The 25,617-nt window shown below is 38.5% G+C and overlaps 2 protein-coding genes across 15 annotated transcripts in view; one reads left to right on the top strand and one right to left on the bottom strand.

Annotated features, from left to right (window-relative positions):
* The window catches only part of BTBD10 (BTB domain containing 10), a 30,406-nt gene extending 19,007 nt beyond the window's left edge, over positions 1–11,399 (top strand). For all 6 annotated transcript variants that reach the window (XM_030038527.2, XM_030038524.2, XM_030038528.2 and 3 more), the window contains 7 exons: positions 1,575–1,768; positions 2,442–2,727; positions 5,049–5,151; positions 5,908–6,028; positions 7,121–7,318; positions 8,701–8,811; positions 10,281–11,399. In XM_030038527.2, the coding sequence (XP_029894387.1) occupies positions 1,615–1,768; positions 2,442–2,727; positions 5,049–5,151; positions 5,908–6,028; positions 7,121–7,318; positions 8,701–8,811; positions 10,281–10,591 (1,284 nt within the window). In that variant the 5' untranslated portion in view covers positions 1,575–1,614 and the 3' untranslated portion in view covers positions 10,592–11,399. The remainder of the gene's footprint in view (positions 1–1,574; positions 1,769–2,441; positions 2,728–5,048; positions 5,152–5,907; positions 6,029–7,120; positions 7,319–8,700; positions 8,812–10,280) is intronic.
* A 308-nt stretch (positions 11,400–11,707) lies between these two features.
* Positions 11,708–25,617, bottom strand: part of ARNTL (aryl hydrocarbon receptor nuclear translocator like) — a 53,324-nt gene continuing 39,414 nt past the window's right edge. For 8 of the 9 annotated variants that reach the window (XM_030038519.2, XM_030038517.2, XM_030038514.2 and 5 more), the window contains 8 exons: positions 24,349–24,595; positions 19,839–19,945; positions 19,343–19,493; positions 18,658–18,746; positions 16,620–16,728; positions 14,743–14,836; positions 13,015–13,117; positions 11,708–12,417 (listed from right to left, as the gene is read on the bottom strand). In XM_030038519.2, coding sequence (XP_029894379.1) covers positions 12,257–12,417; positions 13,015–13,117; positions 14,743–14,836; positions 16,620–16,728; positions 18,658–18,746; positions 19,343–19,493; positions 19,839–19,945; positions 24,349–24,595 — 1,061 coding nt within the window. In that variant the 3' untranslated portion in view covers positions 11,708–12,256. The remainder of the gene's footprint in view (positions 12,418–13,014; positions 13,118–14,742; positions 14,837–16,619; positions 16,729–18,657; positions 18,747–19,342; positions 19,494–19,838; positions 19,946–24,348; positions 24,596–25,617) is intronic. The other variant, XM_030038520.1, reaches the window with a different exon arrangement.

The raw sequence follows: 25,617 nt of genomic DNA, 5'->3' as shown, positions 1-25,617 counted from the left end.
CATGGGGTGGGGAGAAGCTTGTGTTCCTTAGGTGAGAGGTATATTTCTTATTCTTTGCATTGTGCTAATACTCGTTTTGTGCCAATGTAAACTACATAAGATCTATCATAGCCTTTTTGTTCCAATTTAAGCTCTTCTTTATCAGTCTCTGAAACCTGAAGCTGAAACATGTCATGGTAGATGTTCACTTTTTTGATTAGCCTAGATTTTTTTGTTGTTGTTGTTGTCATTACTTCTAAGCAACTTAAAAAGAGGACATTCTGTTCAACTTGCTTCTACAGTTCATGCTTTTAAAATTTGTTGTGCTTTTCTTAGCTAGGTCATTTCATTATTCTTACCTCTGTGTTCTTGAATCCTACAGCATTCTTAGCAGTCATATTTAAGGTCTCTTGGTAAAAGTTGTGGGATTTGCAGGCTGTGAGCAAGTGGGGCATGGAGGTTCCTGTGGGAAACTATGACCCTTCTTTGTCAGACTTTGTAGCTCTGCAGATGTCTGTCTCAGTTATCCAGTACCTGAGGCTTTTGGAAGGTTCTTCAGTTAAACCCATAAATAAGGACTGTTGTCATGCCCACACTTGAAAGGCAAATAGCAAAGGAACTGATTTAGGAATTCCAGTGGGGTGCAAGGACACAGGTATGTCTGTGCTGTCCTGATATAAAAATTTTGTTTTAAAGAGTACAAATAAAAGGCATAAGTATTTTTGGTAAAACTCAACAATAGCTGTGGAAAGTTGATATTTAATTTTTAGATAGCTTCTGAGAGTACTGGATCTTGAAACTGACAGGTTTTGTTGGTAGGTTTAATAATTAATTGCAAAATGTAATCAGTATCTTAATTTAAAAAATAGTAACGCAACTTAATCACAGTCTAAAAAAAATCTTAAACTGTTACATTAAAGTTTGCTAGTTTAGAACAAATGTCCTACTTGTTACTGACAGTGCTGTAGGTCTTGGCTTTAATAATATAGTTCATGTGTTTGCTGTCTGGGTTGTGGTGGCTTACTATTGTTCCTTCTAAGAGTAACTGAAAATTTAAAAAAGAATGCACAGAAATAAACCCTTGGCTGCTGTGTCTCGATGTATCAACTAGCTTAAGGTTGACCACCTTTGTAAAGGGCAAGTTGCAAAAAAGTAAGGTCAGTACTAAAGGCCTGTGCTCTTAGAAGGGTTTTCCAAAACAGGTTTCATTGGAAAAAATGACCCCTAACTTTTAATTCCATGGTTTGATTAGAACATTTAATTTAACAGTAAGAATCAAAAAAAAAATGCTCAGTTGTATTTGACTTACCTATTCTTGAAGGGATTTCTGTGAATACAGGTTCACAAGCAGGCTCAGCTGATCAGACAGTGTCTCTGTAGATCACACAGCAATAAACAGGTAATTTTTGCTGTCTACTTAATGTGCCAAATCATTGTTCATGTTTGTAAACATAAACATGAGTACAACAAAGAAAATGGAGGTGGATAATAATCTTCAAAACATGTACATGGAGTATGAATGCCTTTAAATTTTAAAATGTATCATGTTTCTGAAATTTTGAAATGCTGAATGTTTCTCTTATTTCTGTTTTCAGCACCTCATCTCGTGTTGCTAAAGGAATAGACTACACAAAAATGAGCCTCCATGGTGCAAGTGGTGGACATGAGAGATCAAGGGACAGACGCAGATCAAGTGACAGATCTCGTGACTCATCCCACGAAAGAGCAGAATCTCAGCTCACTCCATGCATCAGGAATGTTACTTCACCAACAAGACAGTATCATTCTGGTGTGTTCAGATCTATTGCCATTTCAGGATTAAAATTCTTAAACTTAATTACTATTTTGTTAAAAGAATACAATAAAAGGCATTATTTGTTGATGCCACAACATCCAGATTTTTTACATGTGCCCTTGGCTGGGAGTACCCTATTTTGATAGGTTATAACTTTTTCTTCCATCTGCAGTGTGTATTCCTACATGATGCTCTTACTTAGTTCAAATCACAAGAACAGTCTAATTTTTCTAAGAAATGAACTGACTACAGACTTCCCCTTTATTTGGTAGGGTTTAGGTATTTAGAAATATAGGAAACACTTGGTGTGTTTTGTGACAAAACTTGGTTTGTTTCTTTGAACTACAGCACTAAACACCAGCTGTGATGCATAGCTTCTATATTATGTTGAGTTGCTTTTTCAGTACTAGAATGCTAAATTTTTCTTGTACGGTCTTTGAGGAGGTGAGGTGGTTTTGATGTCTAAGTGGCAGAAACTTCAGGATCTCATATATGGACAGTTATGTTTGAAGGTTTCTTTAACTAGAATAGATTTAATTGAAAGAATTTGTAATTAAGTTACCAAGTTGCCATGTTTTGTGCCTGGAAAGACAAACTGCATAGAGCTCATGTAAATATATAATTTCATTTCCTGTCTCTTCTCCTTCCACCTCATCTCCACTTTAAGATCGAGAAAAGGATCACAGTTCATCTCGACCAAGCAGCCCTCGTCCTCAGAAGACTTCCCCTAATGGTTCAGTTGTTAGCATGGGGAACAGCAGCAGAAACAGTAGCCAGTCAAGTTCAGATGGGAGCTGCAAGGCTGGTGGGGAAATGGTATTTGTATATGAAAACGGAAAAGAGGGAGCTCGGAATGTAAGAACTTCTGAACGAGTAACGCTCATAGTGGATAACACCAGATTTGTTGTAGATCCTTCTATCTTTACCGCACAACCTAATACAATGTTGGGCAGGTTTGTATCTGAGGTTTTTTTTTTCCTTAATCTCTAACTGTAGAAGAGAGCCATAAATGCTTTGTAGATATTAAAACTGTTTAAATAGCTGTTGAACTCATATTGCTACCGCTGATCTGCTAATGTTTAATATTATCAATTTGCAAAGGTCTTTAAGTAAAAACCAGATATAAGTTCTCCTCTGTATTTGGCAGAGATGCCAATAGATCTCTGTTACCTAGAGACGAAAGAGTTCATAAGTAAATTAACATTTCATGATGTATTAATTTCCTTCTACCTTGCTGTATTCTATCTGCCTGAATACACAATCTGCCTCATTCCATCTCTTGTTTTTAAAGCTAGTTGTTTCATAAAACAAATCGGTGAGTATAGATAGTCTCTTTCAAAATAGCAAGGAGGAAAACCTTGAAGGAATTTATTTTGCTTAATGGGCCTACCCTTACAACACTCAAGCTCAGCACATTTATTTTCTGAAATGCTTTTTGGACAGAGGAACGTCAAGTAGATACTATAACAGATCAGAGCCTCTCAGCAAAGAGACCTCACACTCAAATTGGTCGATAGTTGAATGAAAGACCACAATAAGCGTGTAATATTTTCTGTAGAAACTATAACGAGCAACGTATTTACCATGTTTACTTGGTAGGAAAAGATTCTATACTTGCTCAAATACTGGCTGGTTTTGCATTGTCCAAATGTAGAGAGCACCGCTTACAAACTTGCGGCAAGAAAGAAATGAAGGTTTATACCTGTGTCACTTTGGATTTGGCTTTTTCATTAAAATGTGGCTGTTTCTCAGCCCATAAGGATATAATCGTATTTAAAATACATATATATAAAGCTATTTGCCAAGGTACAGGTAATAAACATGATTAAACAATTTCTGCTTTGTTTAAATCACCACTGTGTGGGATAAAAAAAATCTTGGTTTCCTATTTTGAAAACTTGGGGAAGAGTTACAGAGAAAGCAAAAAATGCTTCTCTGTAACCTGTAAAAGGGAAATAAGTAGAAGTAATACTGAATTAAATCATTGATGTAAGGCATTTGTTTATGCATAATACTTGCATACATGTATGCATATAAATATCCAGACTAACAAACTGGAGTGCATCAGTGTGAAGTTATGTGGTGAAATAGTTTTGTTTTCCATGCCCGGCCTCAGAGTAAGTGGTGCTGGCTAATGCACTAGATTTTTTTTCTCTGTGTGTGTGTGCGTTGCCGAGTTATTCTCCCTTTGGGATTGGTTCAAGGAACAAGCTTATTTTATCTTCTGCTAATTTAAAAGTAGGTTAATAAAGATACAGAAATACTGCTCTAAAATGCAAGTTATTTATAAACCCACTTTCACCCAATGTCAGTTCACAGGACACTAAGCAGGAACAGCGGAACAGCTTAGCTAGTATGTTCTGGGAGGTAAAAGTAACTATAATGAGAATGTATTATTTCCCTTAAGCCTATATCCTGTTAGACTGCCTTTTTCCTAACTATTATTTCTTGTCTTGAAGAGTGGTCAGGAAACACATGTCAAAGTATTAAGTAGAAAAAAGTTACTTCGTTCTCTGTTATAAATGCACACAATACACCAACTCTGCTTCTTTGGCTTGTGTGTATGAAAGCAAAGCTTTGCCATTGGGGTATATTTGTAAATAAAGAGTAGAAGGCAATACTTTTTGTAAGCATAGGGTGTAATTCTGTATCAGAGGTGTGTTTTAAAAAATTCGGATACTGTTTGGGACTTGTAGTTGTCTCCTTAGTCTAATTTTCCTTGCATCCTAGTGGGGAGAGATATGCTGTACATGCTACCCTTAAGCATGGGTATTTTCCATCAGAGTGTTACTTTAATTTTGAATTAACTAAATCTTTTAAATGAAATTAAGGTGAGTTGCATGTACTTGAACACTAAGCTCTGTTTCTTAAACTACCTCGAACATCTTTAAATAATGAGAATTCCCCAACAAAACCTGTTCTTCTGCTACATTACCCCACAAATGCCAAAGAAGAGTTCTTTCAGGTTCCCCCTGCCTTTGGCACTGGCAGGAAATGGCCTGGTCTAACTTTTGTTTTGATCAAAAGATATTGGCAAGTTAAGATTGAAGAATAAAACTAGACTTTCCTGAGTTACACTACCCTGCTTTCTATTTTCTAGTAGTCTTGCTAAACATAAACCAAACTGAACAGCGTACATACAAAAGAGAGAGAATAGACTGGTTTTTCCCTGCCATTTCAGTACAGTTTTTGGCATTTTACTTTTCAGATTTACAAAAAAACCCCCCCAAACATAGTAAGGAATTCTAACCAAATTACTTTTATTCTTGAGCAGGATGTTTGGATCAGGCAGAGAACATAACTTTACACGTCCTAATGAAAAAGGAGAGTATGAAGTTGCTGAAGGAATTGGTTCCACTGTGTTTCGTGCTATTCTGGTGAGTTTTCAGGGGCAAGTACTGTTAGGACAAGCACTATGAATATTAAGAGGCATAAATTCTTGATTTACGCTTACCTGCATATCTGGACTTTGTGGATGGAATAAATACTGTTGTTCTGTATTTTTCTCTAGAGGGGAATAAATGCTTGATGTGAAACTACACGTAGGTTTTCTAGACATGTGCATGTGACAGCCAGGGAGAGAGAAAGCATGCATGAAATGAACCAAAAAACTGCTGACTGCCAGAAATTTGTTCACCTTCTCCTATGCATCTAGTTTACCTACTTCAGGTATATTCAGCCCTTTTTGTGCTGAAATTAGGTGAAACGGAGTACTGGAAGTTAACTTACTGCAGGTAACAGGAGAAAAGCAAACTTCAGTCTGAGAAGAAAATGGCCTCTTACGTATTTCATATCTAAACAAAGTAGTAGAGCTGCCATACTGCTTTGTCAGCAGAATCAGAATAGCAAAAGCTGAGCGAAGTATAGATAAAAGACAGTATACACCCACCAAAATGATCAGTATTAATAGTTGTCAGTTGCATAACAATTTTAACCAGAGCTCACTGCTCTGAAAGCAGCTCAAAAAATTGATAAATTTGAGGACAATAAAATTCACAAAGTTTAACATATGTTGCTCTTTTACATTTTGGGGGGTTTGCTTGTGGAGAAAGCATCATAAATGAAATGATGAAATGTTTCTGTCAGTGAATGTTGAAATGCATTGTGGTTTTTTGTTTGCTGCATTACTGTAGGATTACTACAAGACTGGAGTGATACGCTGTCCTGATGGGATATCTATTCCTGAATTGAGAGAAGCATGTGACTATCTCTGTATCTCTTTCGAGTATAGTACTATTAAATGCAGAGATCTCAGTAAGTACAGAATTTATTAAAATTGAATTATACAGACTAACTTAAGCAAATATACGGGGGGGGGGGGGGTAATTCCAAATTGTATCCTTTATTGAGGTAAGGACATGGTTTGACACTACATGAACAAAATCCATCCTTTTTTTCTCTCTTATGTAATAAAGACCTTTTGAAAAATAATGTTTCTGATATTTCAATATCTGATATTCAGATATTTTTCTGCTGTGGTCAGCTCTGTGGAATACTTTATTGATGCATTTGCAGTACAGATAAAGTAACATTAAGTGGTATCTTTTTTGCAGAGGACAGTGAGGATAATTTATTCAACTCCTTGCTTAAGAGAATTAGGCTGTGTTGCTAGCACAAGTAGCACAGCTTTGCTGGTGGTGTAGGGTGCATCATGGTTCCCAGCGTGTAGTGTCTCTTCAGCTCGTTCCTTCCCTGAGCGCAGCTGAAGTTTTGGCCAATGTTTAAATGACCTGGCCTGTGTCTTTGGCTCCTCTGATCCCATGGTGTTTGCGCAGTGCAGAGCCCGGCGCAGGGCCAAGCTGTGGCATCCCAGCTGCGAGATCTGCGCAGGGCACCTGTGTCTTCACCGACCTCACGGCATGTTGCCTGCTGAGTCACGCTCTCGGTGCACTTTGTCCTTAGCAGAAGGACTTAGCAGCTCATGCTGTGAGGGTTTTAAGAGGCTTTGTTTTTAAGCTACTGCTTATGAGAAGTGGGTTGCATACTCTGCTCTTTCAGCAACTGGCTTAAATAATGTTTCTTTTACGAAGCCCAAGAGGAGTCTTGCACACAATTACTAAATGCTTAGCAGTAGTAAAACATGAAGGAGGTCTCCTCAAAGTCACTTCTCTGTCTGCCCAACATTATGTTAATATATGCAGGACAGTCCTGTTAGTTTGAACTTCTAGTGGGGCTTCTGATAAACATTTGAAAAAGTTCTGATCTTACACAAACTAATAGACTAAATGTCTTTACAGCTGCCTGCAGTAAATACTCCAAACTCAACAGAACTGCTGTGTTTCTTATTCCTGCCTTCATTTTTTTACCAAGCTTTGAAATGTGCCTATGCTTAAAATTTTGTTCCAGGTGCTCTCATGCATGAATTGTCAAATGATGGTGCACGCAAACAGTTTGAGTTTTATCTAGAAGAAATGATTCTCCCATTAATGGTAGCCAGTGCCCAAAGTGGTGAGAGGGAGTGCCACATTGTTGTGCTCACAGATGATGATGTTGTTGACTGGGATGAAGAGTATCCCCCGCAAATGGGAGAGGAGTATTCACAAAGTAAGTTTATTTTCATTGTTTCCACCAAGTGACACTATGGTAGAGGTAGCAGTAAATGTGTTGATTTAACTTTTTTGTACATAAGTGCTGTTAGCAAAGTCTTTACAACATCCCTAATGCCTCACAAAAAAGCCAACTTAGTTTTGGTAGTTCTGCTTAATATTTTGCTTCAGAGAAGCATATGTTGCATGCTATGCTCAAATCTAATTAAAAAGTGAAGGTAAGTTTTATTATTAAGGTATTGCCAGTCAATGAGGGGGAAAGGAATACTCTTTCAGAAAGGCTTGATGAGAAAAGTGGGTAGAAGTCATGTATACTGTGGGAGAACAACTAGAGGGGTTTTGGGGGGGGGGGGGGGGGGAAGTGTCTATTAGTATTTTAGAAGTATAACAGTTGGGTGTATAGATGAGTTAAAACACCTGTGAATGGAGTGCCCTTCCCTGCATCAGTCTGTCCTTGTAGCTGAAAATGTTCTTTCAGTGTGAAAACTTGAAATTCAGGGTTTTGTGGGGGCAGGTAGGAGCTTGAGATACTCTTTGTACTTCAGTAGTATAAAGTCTTCTTTGAAGAGACTTCTAAGTATTACAGTTTTGTTTGTTGTTTTTTTTTTTATTTAATAAAAAAACAAAACACCACCAAAAAAAAACCACGTTACATTTTTGGAGCATCCAAACCTCTGCAGCTCTTCCTAAAGAAGGGAGGCTCGATGTGAATATAGATCAAATGTGGCTGTTCTAATGTAGTAACACAATTTGCTCAGGTTTCTAGGACCTTTATGTCTCAAAGATGTCAATTAAAAATACCCCTACCCAAAGTAATTAGGCACACAGTTACCTTTTAGCTTTATACTTTTCATGAACAGGAGATTTGGATCTCTGCAGCTATATGGGATCGATGGCCCCAGTCCCTTCTTTTAAGGTGCTATAATCTAAATTTCAAAGGTGTCCATCTTGTTCTGCTTCACAAGTCAGGGTTTTCTGAAACTCATTTGCAGATCTCTCATATAATGGCAAGCAGAATGGAAGGATTTTTTAATGTCTGCAGGAATTTGATCAAAAAGGGAAAAAAATTGACATGTCTTTTTTTGTGGATGTGAGGTTGGGAGTATATAATGTGGTTTGCTCTGTGAATTGTCCTATTGCACTCCTAAATCCAACGAAAAAAACCCTAAGTGAATAAAACAGACTAAATTGATAGGGAAAAAGATGTGCAACCAGCCCATTTCACAGTGCCTTCAGCCATTTTTCTCAAGAGTTCTTGAGTCTCTCCCCCTATTCTGAAATAGAAATATAAAGCAAAACAGTGAAAAAGATAAATCTTTGTGTTTTAAGACTAGAATTTTAATCTTTGAATAGTTTTTCCTCATTAAAATGTATTTTTAGTTATTTACAGCACAAAGTTGTATAGATTCTTCAAATACATTGAAAATCGAGATGTGGCCAAATCGGTTCTGAAGGAAAGGGGGCTCAAAAAGATCCGACTGGGCATTGAAGGTAAGAGAAGCATTGCTTGCACACTAACTCTTTGGGGAAGAAGGTCTGCTGTGCTTCTCTGCTTTATGATCATCTCTGCAGTTGAAAAAATAAGGGTTGGTATTGTCTTTCATATTGAGATTAGATGATAAAATGGCAAGAGGGGGAGTGGTACCCAATAAAAACTGGTCCAGCTGGAAAACCCGATTACAGGCTCATGACTGGTCTACAAGAAGTATCTGGCTGCCGCACTGTTTGCAGAGTAACTTAGGTGGTTTCTGCTGACTTGCAACTCATGCCATTTGCCCTTTAGTTTTCACACAAAAATCTTCTCTGTACTTTTATTTGAAGTAATGATGCATTTTTACAGCTTTGTACATTCTGTTCTTGGTCTGGTGTCCTTTTCAGGACTTGAAATGAAAAATTTGGTGTTAAGTGGCAGGTAAATATTTTCTTTCAGGAAATACAAAACTATCAAATGGATCATTGAAGTGTGAAGAAATATTAATCTGAAATATCTTTTAAGTTAGGAGGCAAGTAAATCTCAGCTCCGGCTTTGCAAAAGACAACTACATTAAGTAGCGTTAGATTTTTATTGTGAATATAACAAGTGGGTTTCTTTGCATTTCATTTTCCTTCTGATTGTTGACCCAAATATTTAAAAATCCAGCCTTTATAATTTGCAGGATTTCCATCATTCACTCAGCAAGTTGTCATAGTTACGTTTGTTGTTTGCCAACCAAAAGCAAATGCTTTTAACTGCTTGTGATCTCTTAAGTAAGTTCAGCTGAAGGTGTTAGCCTTCAGACTGACATGCCATTCAACTAAACAAGAACTGGTTTTGTGTGTAATGCTGGCTAATACCAGAATATTTCTGCTGGCATTTCTTTTTTTAGGCAAAGAACAACTGTTTGACTAAACTTTAATGCTAGTGCCCCATAATATTATGTAACTTTCTAGTAAGGAAAATTATTGCTTAGGCAGAGGGGAGCGATGACTTGAACACAGCATAACCAGAATTGATAATTGGTCTAAAACGATGTATTTTCATCATTTGGCAAGCTGGGAGGAATGTGCTAGGACTCCACTTGGGAACCTGAACCACAGATCAGAGCGACACTGTTCTCTACTTCTGAGATCTCATTTCCTGCTTTCCAGGTCACAGCGTTTTAGAAACACCTGGCTGCTTTTGGCTAAAGGAAGGAGCAACTAGCTTTGCCTGTGAAGTTAGGAAGAGTTGTCTGGTGGCAATATATTAATTACCCATAGCACTGTAGCCTCCTTCCTTACGATTTGGTTGCTGACTGTGTGTTCTCCTTGCATAGATAACATTAAGAACAACACTGTTGATGGCATCTGTTGCTGTTCAGGATGTTGATGGTGACAACTGCTAATCTTCACTATGCTTCCACATGCTGCCTTTTTGTAAAAGAAAACCCTGAACTAAACCGTACAGGAAATGTTAACTCCTGCTGTACTCTGTTTCTTAGGTTACCCTACGTACAAAGAGAAAGTGAAAAAGCGACCGGGCGGAAGGCCAGAGGTGATTTACAACTACGTCCAGAGACCATTTATTCGGATGTCGTGGGAGAAGGAGGAAGGAAAGAGTCGGCATGTTGACTTTCAGTGTGTGAAAAGCAAATCTATTACAAATTTAGCAGCAGCAGCGGCAGATATACCCCAGGACCAGCTTGTGGTAATGCATCCTACCCCCCAAGTAGACGAGCTGGATATTCTGCCTATTCATCCTCCACCTAATAACAGTGAGATGGATACTGAGGGACAAAACCCACCTCTCTGATCTAGACTCTTACTAAAACAAAAGCATGCTACTTTAAAGTGACTCTGTACTCGACTCATACACTGCAATTCCAGTTTTTTCCATTGTGTAACAGTGTTTCGGATATTGCAGTATGGACCTTTGAAAAGACCAAAGGGAGTACCTGATTGTTTTTGAAAGAGTACAGATCAAACATCCTGGGGTTACAGTGACGTACATGTATGTGTTTACCAGTAGGTTTGTGACATTGGTGATTTGTATGCTGGACTGTCCTCACTCTTAAGCCCATCATAAAACAGTGGGATGCTGGTGGCTAGTGTACATCGGTATTGTTACACAGGGGTTAGAATGTGGAATTGGAATTGATAGTAGCACTTTATAAATGGTTGATAAATGGAATTTGAAGCCATTTTTTATAAATGTATTGCACAATACTAACAAAGTGCTTCTATCAAAAGTATTAACTGTAAATAGTTTTGCTCTGAATAGATTGACCCTTTTAAAGTTATTGTATATGGTTGAGCACAAAACTACTTACTATTGGGTTTTTGGATTGAGGACATGATTCAATTACCCGTGTAACATCTTGTTAAACTCAAAGTTCTTTAGTGAATTTTTTCACTTGTTTGCAGCGTGAGCCATGTTCAAAAATTGTGAACAATGGATAGGGGCTTTATCTTAAATTTTGCCTTACCTTAATCTGTTCACAAATATTTATTTAATACATTTTTCATAAGTGTCATGAAATAGGAAAATGCAAATGGTTCATTCTTCATTTATTAATGATTGTAAACAAGTTTTTCATGCAAATAAAGTTTCCATTATTTTAGTGGGTTTGATTTATCTGTAAATGAGATTAAGTATTCAGATGAATTTTGAAAGTAGTTTCTCTTCTTTCTTCAGGGAAGGATGGTCAATATTAAAGTGAAAACCAAGTATTTCTTAAAGAGAAATCTGGTAATGTCAGCCCTACCCTAGTGTTGTGTTTTTCTTAGTATAAACTTGAATGTAGGAGTAAATAATAATAGCTTCTCTAGAAATTTATTGTAGTGACAAAATCTTGTAAGTGTATGTAAGGCAGTGGTTTTCCTCCCTCCCTCCCCCCCCCAAAGCTAAAGAAATGATAAATACCATTACTTCTAGCATGCACCTTCAGCAGGGTTTTATCAAATTTATTTATCAAAGTAAATGCTCCATCTTAGAACAAGGGAAACATTTATTTTAAAAATATTTAACTGTCTAATACATTACACTTTAACAATATTTATAGTAAAGGATTCTTACAAGAAAGAATAAACAGCTTTATGGTACAATTAGTATAAGAAATATCCACATGGGGACTGTTTTGCAGTGTAAAAACACACCATACATCTGAAATGGTCATTTGCATATAAAAGCTACCACTGATGCCAGTGAGTTGCACAGTGATTTAAAAAAAATTTCAAACAACAGAATCCAAAATATACAGGTATTATAAGCTATACACAGCTAACCAAATCAACACAGAACACTGTAGCAGGTTATTCCACTTTGTCTGAAGTTACACATAGTAGGATGAGTTGCATTCTGATACAGCTTTTACGAAATTCATACATAAAAGCTTCTCAGTCCAACAAGTTTCACAGACTGTAGAACTCCACCAGTAAATGCACTTTGATATTTGGGTGTTGAAGCCAGGTGCATCATTTACAAGGGCCATGGCAAATCACTGAAGTCTACAGGGCCACCAAGACCTGCGTCTGCTTCAAGAAGGCTCATTATTACTGCCATTGCCGCTTCGTCATTGCTAGGGCTGCTTGATCCCTGATCGTTGTCAATCATATCGATGCCTATATGAGAGTTCTCCCCTGTAAGCATAAATACAGTAAGTTATCAGAAGTTCAGTTTTGTTCACTTTACTTGCTACGGGCCCTTGCCATATGACTTGAGGTAGGATATCTGAATAGGCTGAACTATTTTGGGAGTATTCATTTGTTCGACATACAGGTTGCCATAGTTTCAGGGAAACCACTGATACCAGGGTGTCAGAGGACAAAGCTTAGGTCACTCCTCAGAAATTACCAGTATGCCTAACAAGGACAACCTTATGTGCTATACTTCAAAAATAAGTAGATTAACATCTAGGAGTCAGCTTAGCTTTTCTTCTTGTCTTCAGTTGTGTAAAAGCATTCACAAAAAGCAGGTGAGGAGTTCAGCTAATTCACACCAATCCAGCAAGAGAAGAGAGGCTTCCAAGTACTATCTAAAAAAAAAAAATTACAATATAAAGCCAGCAAAATAGATTGCCAGGCTACTCTTCAGGCAGTGATAGGTTATGGGCCTTATGCTTCAGCTACAGCCTGCAGATGGTGAAAGCAAGCTACTGCTAAAAACAGCCATCTTGTTCGAGTTGGCTATATTTGTTTAGTTGGTATTGAGGCATGTTAGTGCATGACTTCACTTACCAAGAATAGAGGAGTTGTCAGAATATGGGTAACCAGAGTTATCTTGGATTTGCCCAGACAGTAACCCAGCTGAAGAAATGTCTGGAGTGCCACCATTCAAGATCTTGAAAGAAAAAACAGAAGCCATGAAACAGCATGAAATATTGCATTAAGTCTTAAATTGTCCTATATTGGGATTTTTAATACAGGGAAGGTGGCCTTCCAGAAAAAAACCACTACCTAAAGGCTAGCTAATCAGAGTAGTTGTAAACTAGGAGCTACTTCCTCTGTATTATGCCCATCAAGCAGATGTCAGGTGGATAGCGTATCACCACCAGAAAGGAAGAGATCAAGTCAGTGCTACATGCTAAACTTCTGCAAGTAACTTCTGAACAGCTACTAGAAAAAGTCCTCAGGGGATTTCTGTGAGGCATCTTTGTAAGTATTCCATCTGCAAGTGATAATAATTACAGATAACTACAGAATGCTTTTGAATTTACAAATACATTATACGTAAAGTACTGTCAACTAAGATCCTTAATTTTAGAAGTATAATCCTCCTAGGTAGAGACAGACTGCATGAGCTGAGCATTGCTCCTGGATCGGAAGCCTAACCACATTTTTTGGTACGGTGCCGCACAGCAGCACTGTGTACACCAGAGCTCACCAGGAACAGAAGAGCCTTCTCCGGGATTCTTAAATAGCAAGTGAATAGCTGAACTTGAACCATAGTTTTGAACTGCTCAGATGTGTGTACACTGGAAGGTAAGTACTTGTGAGCTCCCTTCTGAGGGCAGCGTCAGCTGGAACTTGTGGTGTTTCTAGCAAATGTAGGCTTCTAACCAAGGAGACATATTGAGGGGTTACCCTGTTAGAAGTAGCCAGCTCTCCCTGAGTATTTTCCTTTATTCCGTTACAGTAGCCCCTACTATATGTAGGTGTTGAATTATTGTAGGGTGGAAGGAGCAAGAATAACTATCCCTAGAATTATAACTGTTTGTTTCAACTTTCAAGTTCTATTTCAAGAACAAATTGAGGCAGAAATAGAAATATTTACTGTCAGCTATATGCTCTAATACAAGCAATTCTTATGTATAGTCGTAATTTCTGGGGAAAAAAAGTTAGGTGAGTCTGAGGCAGTGTTCAAATGCACAGAATAAGGATTTGGATAAGTGCTCTTCTTGCCTTGAATATAACCACCGTAAGCAGCAATTTACTAGATGTCTTAAATGCAGCCAGTGTAAGTGTTCAGGTGGTTAAGTGTTGGTAATGATATGTGAGTGCTACTCAAACAATCTTAGAACAAGGCATGGTATATGGTATTGGTTTAAAAATAAACTGTCAGTGCACAGTAAAGAATCTAATTGTCATATTTTTGCTACAGGAGTACAGTAAAACTGCTGTGATTCATTTGAGCACAGCACTCAAATGGTAGCACTTCCAGTGTTCACCAGTATGTGGTGGTAAAGAGTTTTTGGAGGATCATGAGAGATGAGGAGAGCTGTTTCTTGCAGCTCTGTTAAAAAAAAAGTGAAAAATCTAAAGAGCAGGTGGATTTCAAAAGCTGCCAGTGTTCAAGAACTACTGGTCTCTGCACTTTAGGGACTACTGTAAAGGGATTTCAGCCACCAGTATACTTTGACTTGCTGTCAGACTTTTTCAGGCAAACAGCCACACGTAATTTTACAAGCATGATCTCATGTTGCTTGCCCCTGCTGCTACAAGACTGTTTGTAAAGCTTGTTCTTACCTTCTTGCCTCCTGGGGAGGATGTGTCGGGTGGTGGTGTGCTGGTAATGTTCAGTGGACTTGAACCGCAGCTAGAAGGTGATGATCCTCTTATCCTAAAATATGGATAAAATAGGGAATGAATTTACCAGCAACTTTGAAACTCAAGTGCCAGAGACTTGGAGTTTCATATGCTGACTTCAATGTCAGGTGGCATAAGGTGTTAAAAGCATGAACTTCATTTTTGTAATTTCCTCACTTTTGCAGTGTTCTAACAAATCAGCAGAAGCAATGGTTTTATTTGCAGCTAGATGAACAGTTGGGTATAAATTGTCCAGCTTGCTCAGTCTGCAGGCTTTACCTCCCTTCCCTCCCTTTATTTGTTCCTGTACAGCCTTCACAGAGAGTCAGAAGGAAAAGGTCCTGGGTACTGAGCAAAGCCTCAGGTTTTTTTCTATTTTACTTCAATTTAGACTGGCTAAGAATTCAAGCTGCCTCAGTCACAGTAATCTAGACTCCTTAAGTGAGCTGCTCCTACAGAAGTACACTGGACATTTGATACAGTTAATTTTTTTAACTGTCCAAAGCAGCATTTTTCACGTCAATTTTCCATAGCTTGATCAAATACCATTTTTTTATTAATACATCATTCATTAACTGTAGAACCAACAAATCTTTCAACTAAAGGGAGGAGGGGTAGTTAACAGAGAAAAGCAATGGAAATGGGAATCTTATCCTTGGCAGAGTTCCCCTGGGAAAGCTGAACAGAAGGCAGCTTTGGAAAATAGTAACAGCTGCTGAAAAAGGACTGGAACTAACCCAGGGTCTTGAAATGAAATGAAGACATGGGTGGTAAGCTATACTACTACACTCACTGAGGCTAATTAAGTGTTTTACAGCTACTAAAAGGGATGGTTAAGTTTCAAAGTATTGGTTCAGCCTTGGTGTGGCTTTTTTTCTTCCTCCCCTTTCTTCCTATTCTTATAGATAGGAAAGAAGCCTTACATGATAGGTCTGCTGTTCCCTTAAACAATGATGTAAGTAGTCTGGACTGCAGCAGAAACAAATCTATGAGAAACAGACTGAATGTTTTCCTGAATTGCAGCTCGGCATGGTTAAGTTACTGCCACTAAACATATGCTGGATGAGACCACTTTTATAGGAAAGGGAACAATTCCCAAGAGGAAATTCATGAAGAATGGGGATTGTTAGCAAGTAGAAAATTAAGTGATACCCATTGAAAGTAGCTGGTCATACAGGTGAGAGAGAGGAGATGGCTGTTCTGAGAAACAGCTATGATTACTACAGTCCCTTATTGAAGGGTGCTACAGGACTTCTTGTTTAAACCAGAGACCTACATCCTGAATTTTAGACAGGCTGCCCCTGGGAAGGCACAGCTAGCTTAATCATTGTGTCCTTACCCAAAGAGTATGAGAGAACTGCACAAGCTGAACTTACATATCTAACAACTCTAAAATCATCTGAGCAAAGTGGATCACATGAAAACAAACATTGCTTTTTTGGCACATAGTCAATAGCTTTGGCATTTGGAGGTTGTGCTGCTTACACCCTTAAGTCATTGGAAAAAGAATAGTCTGGAAAGGAATTTGTTTCTAGTTAGCTGTTCTTTTTAACTACTGTTTCTGGTAAACAGATAATTATCACCATTACAAAAAAAGTTCCAATATTAGTCTTTTACAGTAGAAAGCTGGATGGCTCTAACTTTTTCATTCTTTCACTATGGGCTTTTACTGCCTCAGGTATTCTGAATAGGTAGCTGTAGCTGTCTACTGATAAAATACAGTAGTATCATTCTGTATCCAGCTTGAAGAAAGGCTTCCTTAATTTCCTCCTAAAGAACAATACTGGTTCCTCTAACTTCATACCGTTTTTTCTCACCTGTGAATCTCCATGATTTCTTCAGCAATCATCCTCCCTATTTTACCTGCCCCGGCTCTTGTTCCACCTGGAATTCCAGGCACAGCAGGATGGGTCCTTTTTGGGCCACCTAAAATGAGTAGGTATCTTAAGGTCAGATAAAAGCTTGCAAACCTTTTCTAAAAAGCATTTGTATTTAGGCATGCTTTGACAAGCTGCAGGACCTTCTGAACCATATTTATTTACAATTCCACCAACTGGTGAGTACCTTCAAATGTATGTAAAGCTCTGACTTGCACTGAGTTATGCTATGCCTCTTAGACATCCCTCTGTGCCAGCAGGTACACAACATATCCTCACTCTTAATCAGAACCTGGCTGTGTCAAGCATCTGGTAGTACCTCTTGTCCAGAGTCGGTACAGACTAGCTTGTCAGACCTGCTTTATCCTGTCCCTGAATAGGGTCATCTCCAAACGTGTTTGTTCTTTGCTTTGTGTGAAGAACCTGCCAGCACATATTCCATTCTATATGTGGTACGCCCAAGCTACCCGATGAACATAAATAAACCCCCTGTAGGTAACTGTAAGTACCTAAAAATTGAGGATAAAGTGAAGTCTGAACAGTTAGCAGCTCACTCTTCCTTTAATGTGATTTGACACTTGCACAACACTTGAGAGGTAGTCAGGAAGGAACCCAATATACTCCAAGGCATAGCGAAGAAAAGATCACGTACTGAAAGGGCAAGAAAACCCTTAGCATTGCTTATCCATAATGGATAATTGCCTTCTTTTGGAAATTCATATTTAACAATAGCAATCCTCAGTTTCTATGTCTCAGACCCATCAGGAGGTGAGAAGGGTCACCTAAAAGGTCATCAAATCCTTACCAGACCCAGAACCACTTGAAATTAAACTTCACTCAGTTAAATTTCTTTTCTGGGGACAAGAACTATCAGTATAATGTTATTATACATCTGGTTTCTTTCCAAAGGCTGTGCTGTGGCAAGAAGCTTATCCTAATACAGAACAGTTTGTTCTGGTTTTTTTGTTTGTTTGTTTCATTCTCAGGATGCCCAGACACCACGTTACTGCCGTTACTCTACCTTCAATTACTAACCATCGTGCCTACATGGCAGCTTCTCTTCCTACCACTGTCAGCTGCCCCATGCTTTGCCACCCTTCCTCCTCCATACTTGCACTTACTGAACCTCACTTTTCACAACAGAGATAACTGAAAAGCCCAGCTTTGCTGAAGTCTTGCATTGTTCTGCTAAGTGTATTGTGTACAACTTACGAAGCAACTCCAGATCTGCAATATCCTTGCTCTACAGCTACAAAGGCATAGGTGATAAAAATAGTATCTAGTAAATAGGGTCTCTAAAAGCAATGGTTCCCAACTCTTCAGAAAGAATCTCAGTACTATCACCATCTTTCTTCCCCTGCCTTTCATCCATGGGCTGTCACTGCATCCTTCTACTCTACCACGCTTCCACCCTGCTCCACTAGTACTTCATTACTACACCAAGCTCTGCTCCACATGATGCTGCGCACCACCCATTGTAAAAGATGGTTTGGTGATCTGCAGCATTCATATAACAAGTCCACGATGATCACCACAGGTCAGTCTTCATGTCTTGACAAAAAGTCAAATCAAGGGCAGGTGAGGGGCAATAAGCCGAACAGCCAGACTATATTTATGATCCATTCACCCCCTGAGTAGTCGTCTGCACTGACTACAGAACTTGAAGTCACTCTTGGATGATGTACAAATAGCACCATCCATGAAGGCAAGCATTTCTCCTCTATGTCACTCCTCCAACCCTGTTTATACTTGTTTCTTTTAACTGGCTGATTCACTTCTCCTTTGACCAGCTTATATCCAAAGTTGGTATTTAAGTTCAACAAGGCAAGAATTGCATTAGCACTTTTTTGCCCTAAAGCTTATTTTTCTTTAGGATATTAACAAATTCTCAATGCAAAAGTGCAGCAAATTTGTGCATGCGGGATTAGCTGCTAACAAGGCATGACTGCCAATAATTGCCTCACAGTACAGCAGTTACCTTCTCCAGCCTGAAGCACACTGTCCATGCTGTGTGGAGAAGCCACAAGCTGTGGAAAGGCTGCATCTCCACTATCAAGTACGTTGGTGCTGTGGATTTCAAGAATTAGAAGAATCAGTGATAAAAAACCCTGTAAAACAGTCACTCTGCCAGTGTGTCAGAACGGAATGCTTCAGGGTTTAAGTAGTTTGTGAGTCACCATCACCTCTGTGAAAGAAGCACTGTGACTGACACCAAGGCTAGGTAAACAACAGAAATAAACCACCGTGTTACAAGTCAAAGCGTGCAATGCAGAACCCAAACAGCTTCTCTTGTAAGAGAATTCCTCTACAGCAGTTATTTTACTGCAAAGTCACTGCAACGGTACTGAACCCTCAAGTAAAAAGAAAAGGGATGGGGAAGTCCCTTCAAAAAGCAAAGAAATGCATCTCCCATAAGTCCCAACAAAGACTGGAACCCCAGGTTTTCCCAAAGAAAGTACTTGTATTTCTGCAGGCTTTAATAAATAGATAAACTACTGCAATTATTAAACCAATTCCCCTCTCCCCAGGTATGCAGTTCTGGGTGTTACCTGGAGGAGACACCTATCGTCATATAGAAGGGCACATATTTAGGTCAAATCTCATCTGAAAACAGGGCAAAGCAATCAGCATTTACATGCATCTGCTAAGAGAAAAATACTTACGAAACAACTGTATTTGTTGAGACAATGTATTCTACTTCTTTGGTCCAAGGGTTCATGAAACTGAACCAGCGACTCCGCAATGTAATAAAAGAGCCATCTTTTATTTTAAACTTGTAGCAGTTAGTTGTAATTTTTTCTCTTGTCTGCAAAACTAAAGACAGGCAGAAAGCAAGTAACCTTGTGTCAAACAGGCACCACCACTACATAAGCAGAGCCCTTATCAGGGAAAGCGCAGTTAATTCCTCCCTTCACCCCTGCAGAAAAACGTTATTTCTGCAGTCATCCCCTCACACCCAACCTGAACCTCAAATATTCACTAAAAATCCACGGAAGTCCAAGATGATCATATTGTTTGGCACATGCAGCACAATGTTCTTCACTAAAGCATTTGCAAACAGAAATAGCCAAATCTTTTCAAGTTTGTTTGGTTTTCTTAATACGCAATTTTTCTCAATATTTTTACAAAATTTCTTTGCTGAATTATTAATAATCGTACCTTGTCTATGGCATTCTGCAAGATGTCCTATATCATCTTGATGAAAATATTCATAACACGAAGTACCTAGAAGTTCCTGGGGTAAGTATGCCAGAATGGCTGTTGCCCTTGGGGAAGGGAGGTAGAGGGGAAAAAAAAAAAAAAAAAAGAAAAAAAAGAGAAAAAAAATTCATTTCAAGTTGAAGTGACAGATTACTAAAACTCACACTGAAGTTGGGTAAGGCTCAAGTAACATTGAAAGGTATTTTCAGCTTAGAAGGTAAAAAAATTCATTAAGAATACTCTTTTTAATTCTCAGGTAATTAGAAAGTACGTAACACCAACAGCCCTCAAGTGTTATAGTTGACCTATCACCACTGGAGGGGATGTAAGACTTTCTAAATAGCTTTGGAAGTATATTGTAATTTTGAGAATTTAAACCTGAATGAAGCTGCCTTGTAGCAGCCACAAGATAATATGAAGCTTTCTGCATAAAATGCCATTGAAAGATAGACATCAAAGGTTTGAAGAACTGCCACATTCCTTTGTGTACCCATCGTGCTGCTGCTGCACAGAGGCCAAATTGTAGTGTAAGTGTTTCAGGAGCATTTTCTCCCCTCAAGTCACAAGCCTTAACAGTAGGACAAAAAAATGCCCCACCAAACCCTGCACCCACACCCGTAAAAAAGAAAGGTTAACAAATAGAAGTTTCCCAAATAAGCAGTAAGAGACCTACTATGTGTCTCTGTTTTAAATCAAACAGGAGCATGAAGCAAATACACCAACTTTTTTTTCATCAGAACCAGCCATAAAGTCAACTGATTTTCCTCCTCATCAGAAAACTTTAGAACGAAATACACCTGCGATCTGCAACATGGGAAAGACATGGATTCTTGATGTGACTCTAAGGTAGTTTTCAAGGAACTGTTGGCAAGGATGGAGGACATCTCAAGAAACTAGGAAAAAAAGAAGACTTTGTGCATCAACTTGGTAACCCAAGCTTTAAACTGAGTTCAAGAGGAAAAGGCAAAGCAACGCTGCAGGTAAGTGACAATGAGCTATACAACAACCTAACACAAGGTGAAAGGGTCATTCTTGACAAGGAAGAAGCTGTAGTGGGCCAGTATGCTGAACACCCTGGACATCTGTATGTTAAAACAACTCTTGAGTTGCTAATGATTTATAGAAGCTGCAACATCTTCATTAGGGTAACTCATCTAACCCAGAATACCAACATGAAAAATAACGTGAGGGGGAGGAGGGAGGCAGAAGAGAATTGCTGTCACCTTATACATTAGGCACATGTAGACTTGCCTCCAGGCCCCAGAAGACAGCATAAGACAGACTTTTGAGCGTATCTGGGGAGGAACAGTACATTACTGCTACCATGGTGCACAGAACACAGCCACCACCCAGGGAAATCATTCTAAGACTTCCTGGAAAAGGAAGAAACAGTTGAGAAAGGAACAAAACAGGACAAGCCATCCAGGAAGACCCTGAAATGCACACCATTTAATTTAGAAGATAAAGAACACAGTCAGAATCAAATCTGCAGGAGCCCTTGCAAACTGCTCAAGGGCATCAGAAGAGAAAGTAACATGGCTGAATGTTTGAGTCCGAGATCCTCACTAGAAGAATGGAGAACAAACAAAACTACTAAACTACAGTGAACTTTGATTTTGTACATTTCTTGGAAGAAAATTTACCAAAAGAAAAAATGATAGTTCCTTGAACAAATCAGAGTAAGAGTCACTATTCCAATTCAAATTAAATAAGAAGGGTAATAAAGAACAAACCTGGGTAGATCATCACCTCATCTGCAATCTCAAAAAAAGCCCAAATTAATTATTATAAAATGTAGAAATTAGTACATATTAACTTTGAATAAGAACAGCAGGAAAAACACTGAAGCACAAAACCCATAGCATTTAAATGCAGGGCATTTTTGTTTTTTTCCCCAGACACACTAAAAGCACTCAGCACCAATCAGGTGGCTTACACCCCAAGTCCTCATTGACAGGGAGCTCTAAGACATCAGCCTTGGAGAAGGAAACATTACAAGTATTCACATGAGAGAAATTTTCAAACTGGCTTTTGCCTGGTGAACCTTATCGCAGGAGACTTAAAACTGCTGACAGCTCCAAGACTGCTTTGATGAATTATCTCCGAGAGCCTGTAGAGAACCACGAAGCGGCAAAACGTAGAGTCTACCTTTAAAAAGGAAGAGCTAGGAACCAAGTCAACCTTAGTCCAGTATTTTTCTAAGAGCTGTAGCAACCAAGCCTTTTAACAGCACTGCAGTGGTGGGAAACCTGACATAGATGGGTAACAACCAATATGGGCACCAGTAAGCAACTTGTCAAACCTTTTACATTTACTTTCATAGCAGGATAAACAGGCTTTTTGGAAAGGAGAAGATGCACCAAATTACAGATGATGTCAAAAGACTTAGTGAATGCAATATTTGACCATATTCTATTAAGCAAGGAAGGAAATTGTTCTTGTCCTTGAATTTCATCCTTTATTTACTTTTTTTCCTTAGCTTGCTTCTCCCAACTTAACACAGTGGCTCTGAATTCTGAAGCTGTATATGATGTCATCTACATATATAATAAACTTAATTTTACTCTCAAATTCACCACCCAGATTCATTAAAAGTACGGAAGAAGTAAGAGGTGGGATGGTTCTCTTCAAAACTCTGTTCAGTGTAGCCTGCCATTTTGACAGTGAACTATTAAGTAGTTCTCTGACTGTGGTAGCCCAGGTAGTTAGTGCCTAATCTATAGCAGTTCTTCTGCAGGGACCATGCGATCCATAAGGACAAAACGTTAGGGTCACAGAGAGTTTAAGTGTTTCTTTCCTGGATTCCCTTGGACAAATGACAAAGGAACAGTGCGAGTCTGTATGAACAAAAAACCCCAACATAGAAATAAATTAATAGTTTTCAACTTTTACAGGAGCCTAAATATTCTCTAGTGGAAGCACAGATCATAGGAGGCCAAGCTAAGCCTACAGAGGAGGCTTTCTTCAAAAAAATAAAAACAAAAAACAAAACCCAACAAAACAAAAAACAAAACCCAACAAAACAAAAAACAAAACACAAACCAACACCAAACCTCCCTTTCAAAGAGTCCTTTGAAGTAGTATACACATTCCAAGGACTGTAGACAACAGCTGGAAAACAATTAAATAACAGCATATGTGTTTAAATCCAATGGGTCAACATTTTCTGAGTCTTATTATTTTAGAAATACTTCAAAATTATCCATCAGGAATAAGTCTGATCTTTTGAAAATAGAACTCATTCATCAACTACCATACTTTGGCATTACAGAATGGCACACTTTGAGCAACAGAAAGGCTACAAATGCTCTCATAGTTCCCAGAGTGATCACCAGCTCTAAGCACTGCTGCCGAAGAGCTGGTATTTCAAAAATCTTTCCATCAAATTAAAAACAAAAAACCCAAACAACCCAAACAAAAACCGCAAACCCCCAAAACCCCACCACCCCAAACAGACAGACAACATTAAAAAAAAAAAAAAAAAAAAAAAAAAGATTCTTCTTACTGTACTTCCTCTCAAGACTATCAGCTCTATTTCCTCTCAAAGTCCACTAAAAATCAGCTGACACACCAGACACACCCCTGAAAAATTCCAGCAGACAGATTCTGTCAGAGTTCAGACCCTGGGCTTTTCTACATTGTAAGCAACTGAGCCTCAACCACAGGCAACCTGAAAGAGCCTCATCTGGGCAGTCTCAATCCACCTTGACAAGGAAGGGAACCAAAGCAGCTCTCCATTGACATCCTTCAACCACCTTTTTTCTCTTGATGATGCCAGTTATTTTGAAGGAAGACCCAGGTCATGTCTCCCCGCTACTTAAGAAAATTCAAGCAATTTCTTTTGAAAAATGTAAGAATTCGCCTTTCAGATAATAAATAAAATTGATGTTTGAAAGAAGATACCACACGGGTACAAGTTCTCAAACCTTTTCCAAGAGGTAAAGCTTATGAAAAGCTTGCTTTCTTATAAATACAAAAGATCACATAGAGAAGTATTAATTCAGCAGCATGTGTCCAAGTATATAGTTAAATAAATGTATACGCTATCAAAGCCTAATGCAGCCTGTGCAATAACTTAACTATGTAGTGTTTACAAAAGTTTTCAAACAAAGAGGTAATAATTACAAAGTCCATTTTCAAAGTAGGACAGCACATTCTTCTGAGGATTACATATATACATCCCCTTAACAAATGGGCAGAAATCATCCCTAGATTATTCTGTCTAGGAAACGATATTTTTTGAGGGTTTTGGTTTTTTTAATTTAATCAGTAATACTGCATAAATACACAAGAATAGCTTTGAGCTTGGTCTCAAAAACCGAAATAACTTGCAGTCAGGATTTAGTAAAAAGCTGAAAAGAACAGTCATTTCTTTTTTTCAATAGTATTTACACTGCTTTACGTAAAACTGTCAGTAAAGCAGTGTTGAACAGTGACTTATTGTGGAAGTTATTACAAGTATTCTTACCTCTGATCTACAAAAACAAATTTCCCATCTATTGCATGCCGAGAAACATATTCTGTAGGTTTCACCCTGATCTCACCGTTGACTGGCTGTGGTACTACATGAGGATGCAGCCGTCCAATTGCAACAAGACAGCTTAAATTACAACCCTCGTTATCTGGTTCATTATCTTCATCTAGTCCCATTTTTGTTGGCGGCCAGCTTTTTAAATATCCTGTACTATGAATAGTGCAAAAGCTTTTGCGGTCTGCTGTAAAAAGAAAAAAAACAAAAAACAAACACAACAAAAACCAAAGAAGCAGTTAGGTCATGGATATTGCTTTGGAGAACTTCATCTCGGTTCTGCTAATAATGCATCTCCTCTCTTATCCAGGAAATTTGGGATACTGTTCACTGACGGATTTTTCAGTACTCCTGCTTCAATGCAGCTAGTCTGAGATAATTCAATAAACAATTTATCTCTGCAAAACCATTGTTTATACTGAAACACCACACAGTTCAGACCAAGGTCGCTTTTAATAATCTTTAAGTAGAAATTGCATCACATTTTATTATTTCAGCAAAGGATACAAATAATCTAAAGGACTGTTTGAAGAAATTAGTGCATTAATAAACAAACGCCCTTTTCAACTTAACATGAGGCTCCTACAAAAAACAGGAACAATTTGTCTGGCAGAATACACGCTCTCTGGGGTGTACCGGGGATAGCTGTACATAGGAGTGAGGACGAAGATTCACAATGACAAGTAATGCAGTCAGTATCCGAAAGGAGAACTCGTATTCCTCAGCACTGAGCAGGCCTTAAAACTGCAAGGAAGAAGACTTTCATAGACAGGTAGAGTAAAAGGCTTATGCCTAACTCCACAAACTGGTTTCCTCAGAGATGAGCACTAAAGCATGATCCAAGGTCGAAGCTGCACCTGATCCTAGCAGGCAGTACTCGGGGGCAGCAGTCACATCCAGAGACAAAACACTGAAACCGCCTTCTGTTCTCTAGTTGACACTTTGCACTTTGGATAACACATTTGGTATTAAAGTACTCAAACGAGAAACTTTCAAATTTGGACTAAATATATATTCCAACATGTCTAGAATTAATACCCTACAGAGGAAAAACATATTACCAACTTCAATAATGTTATGACCAAATACTTCTTGTGTAGAAATGCTGTTTCCAGTACTCAGAATGTACCAAAACCACATATGAACTCAGAGTAAACTCATTTTTTAAGTTGGATATCCACCCAAATATCACTTGTCAAATATGGAGCA

The sequence above is a fragment of the Aquila chrysaetos genome, chromosome 16 (genome assembly GCF_900496995.4).
Source record: "Aquila chrysaetos chrysaetos chromosome 16, bAquChr1.4, whole genome shotgun sequence".
Lineage (NCBI taxonomy): Eukaryota > Metazoa > Chordata > Aves > Accipitriformes > Accipitridae > Aquila > Aquila chrysaetos.
Note: the sequence above shows the minus strand (reverse complement) of the source record. Positions and strands in the feature narration are given on the sequence as shown.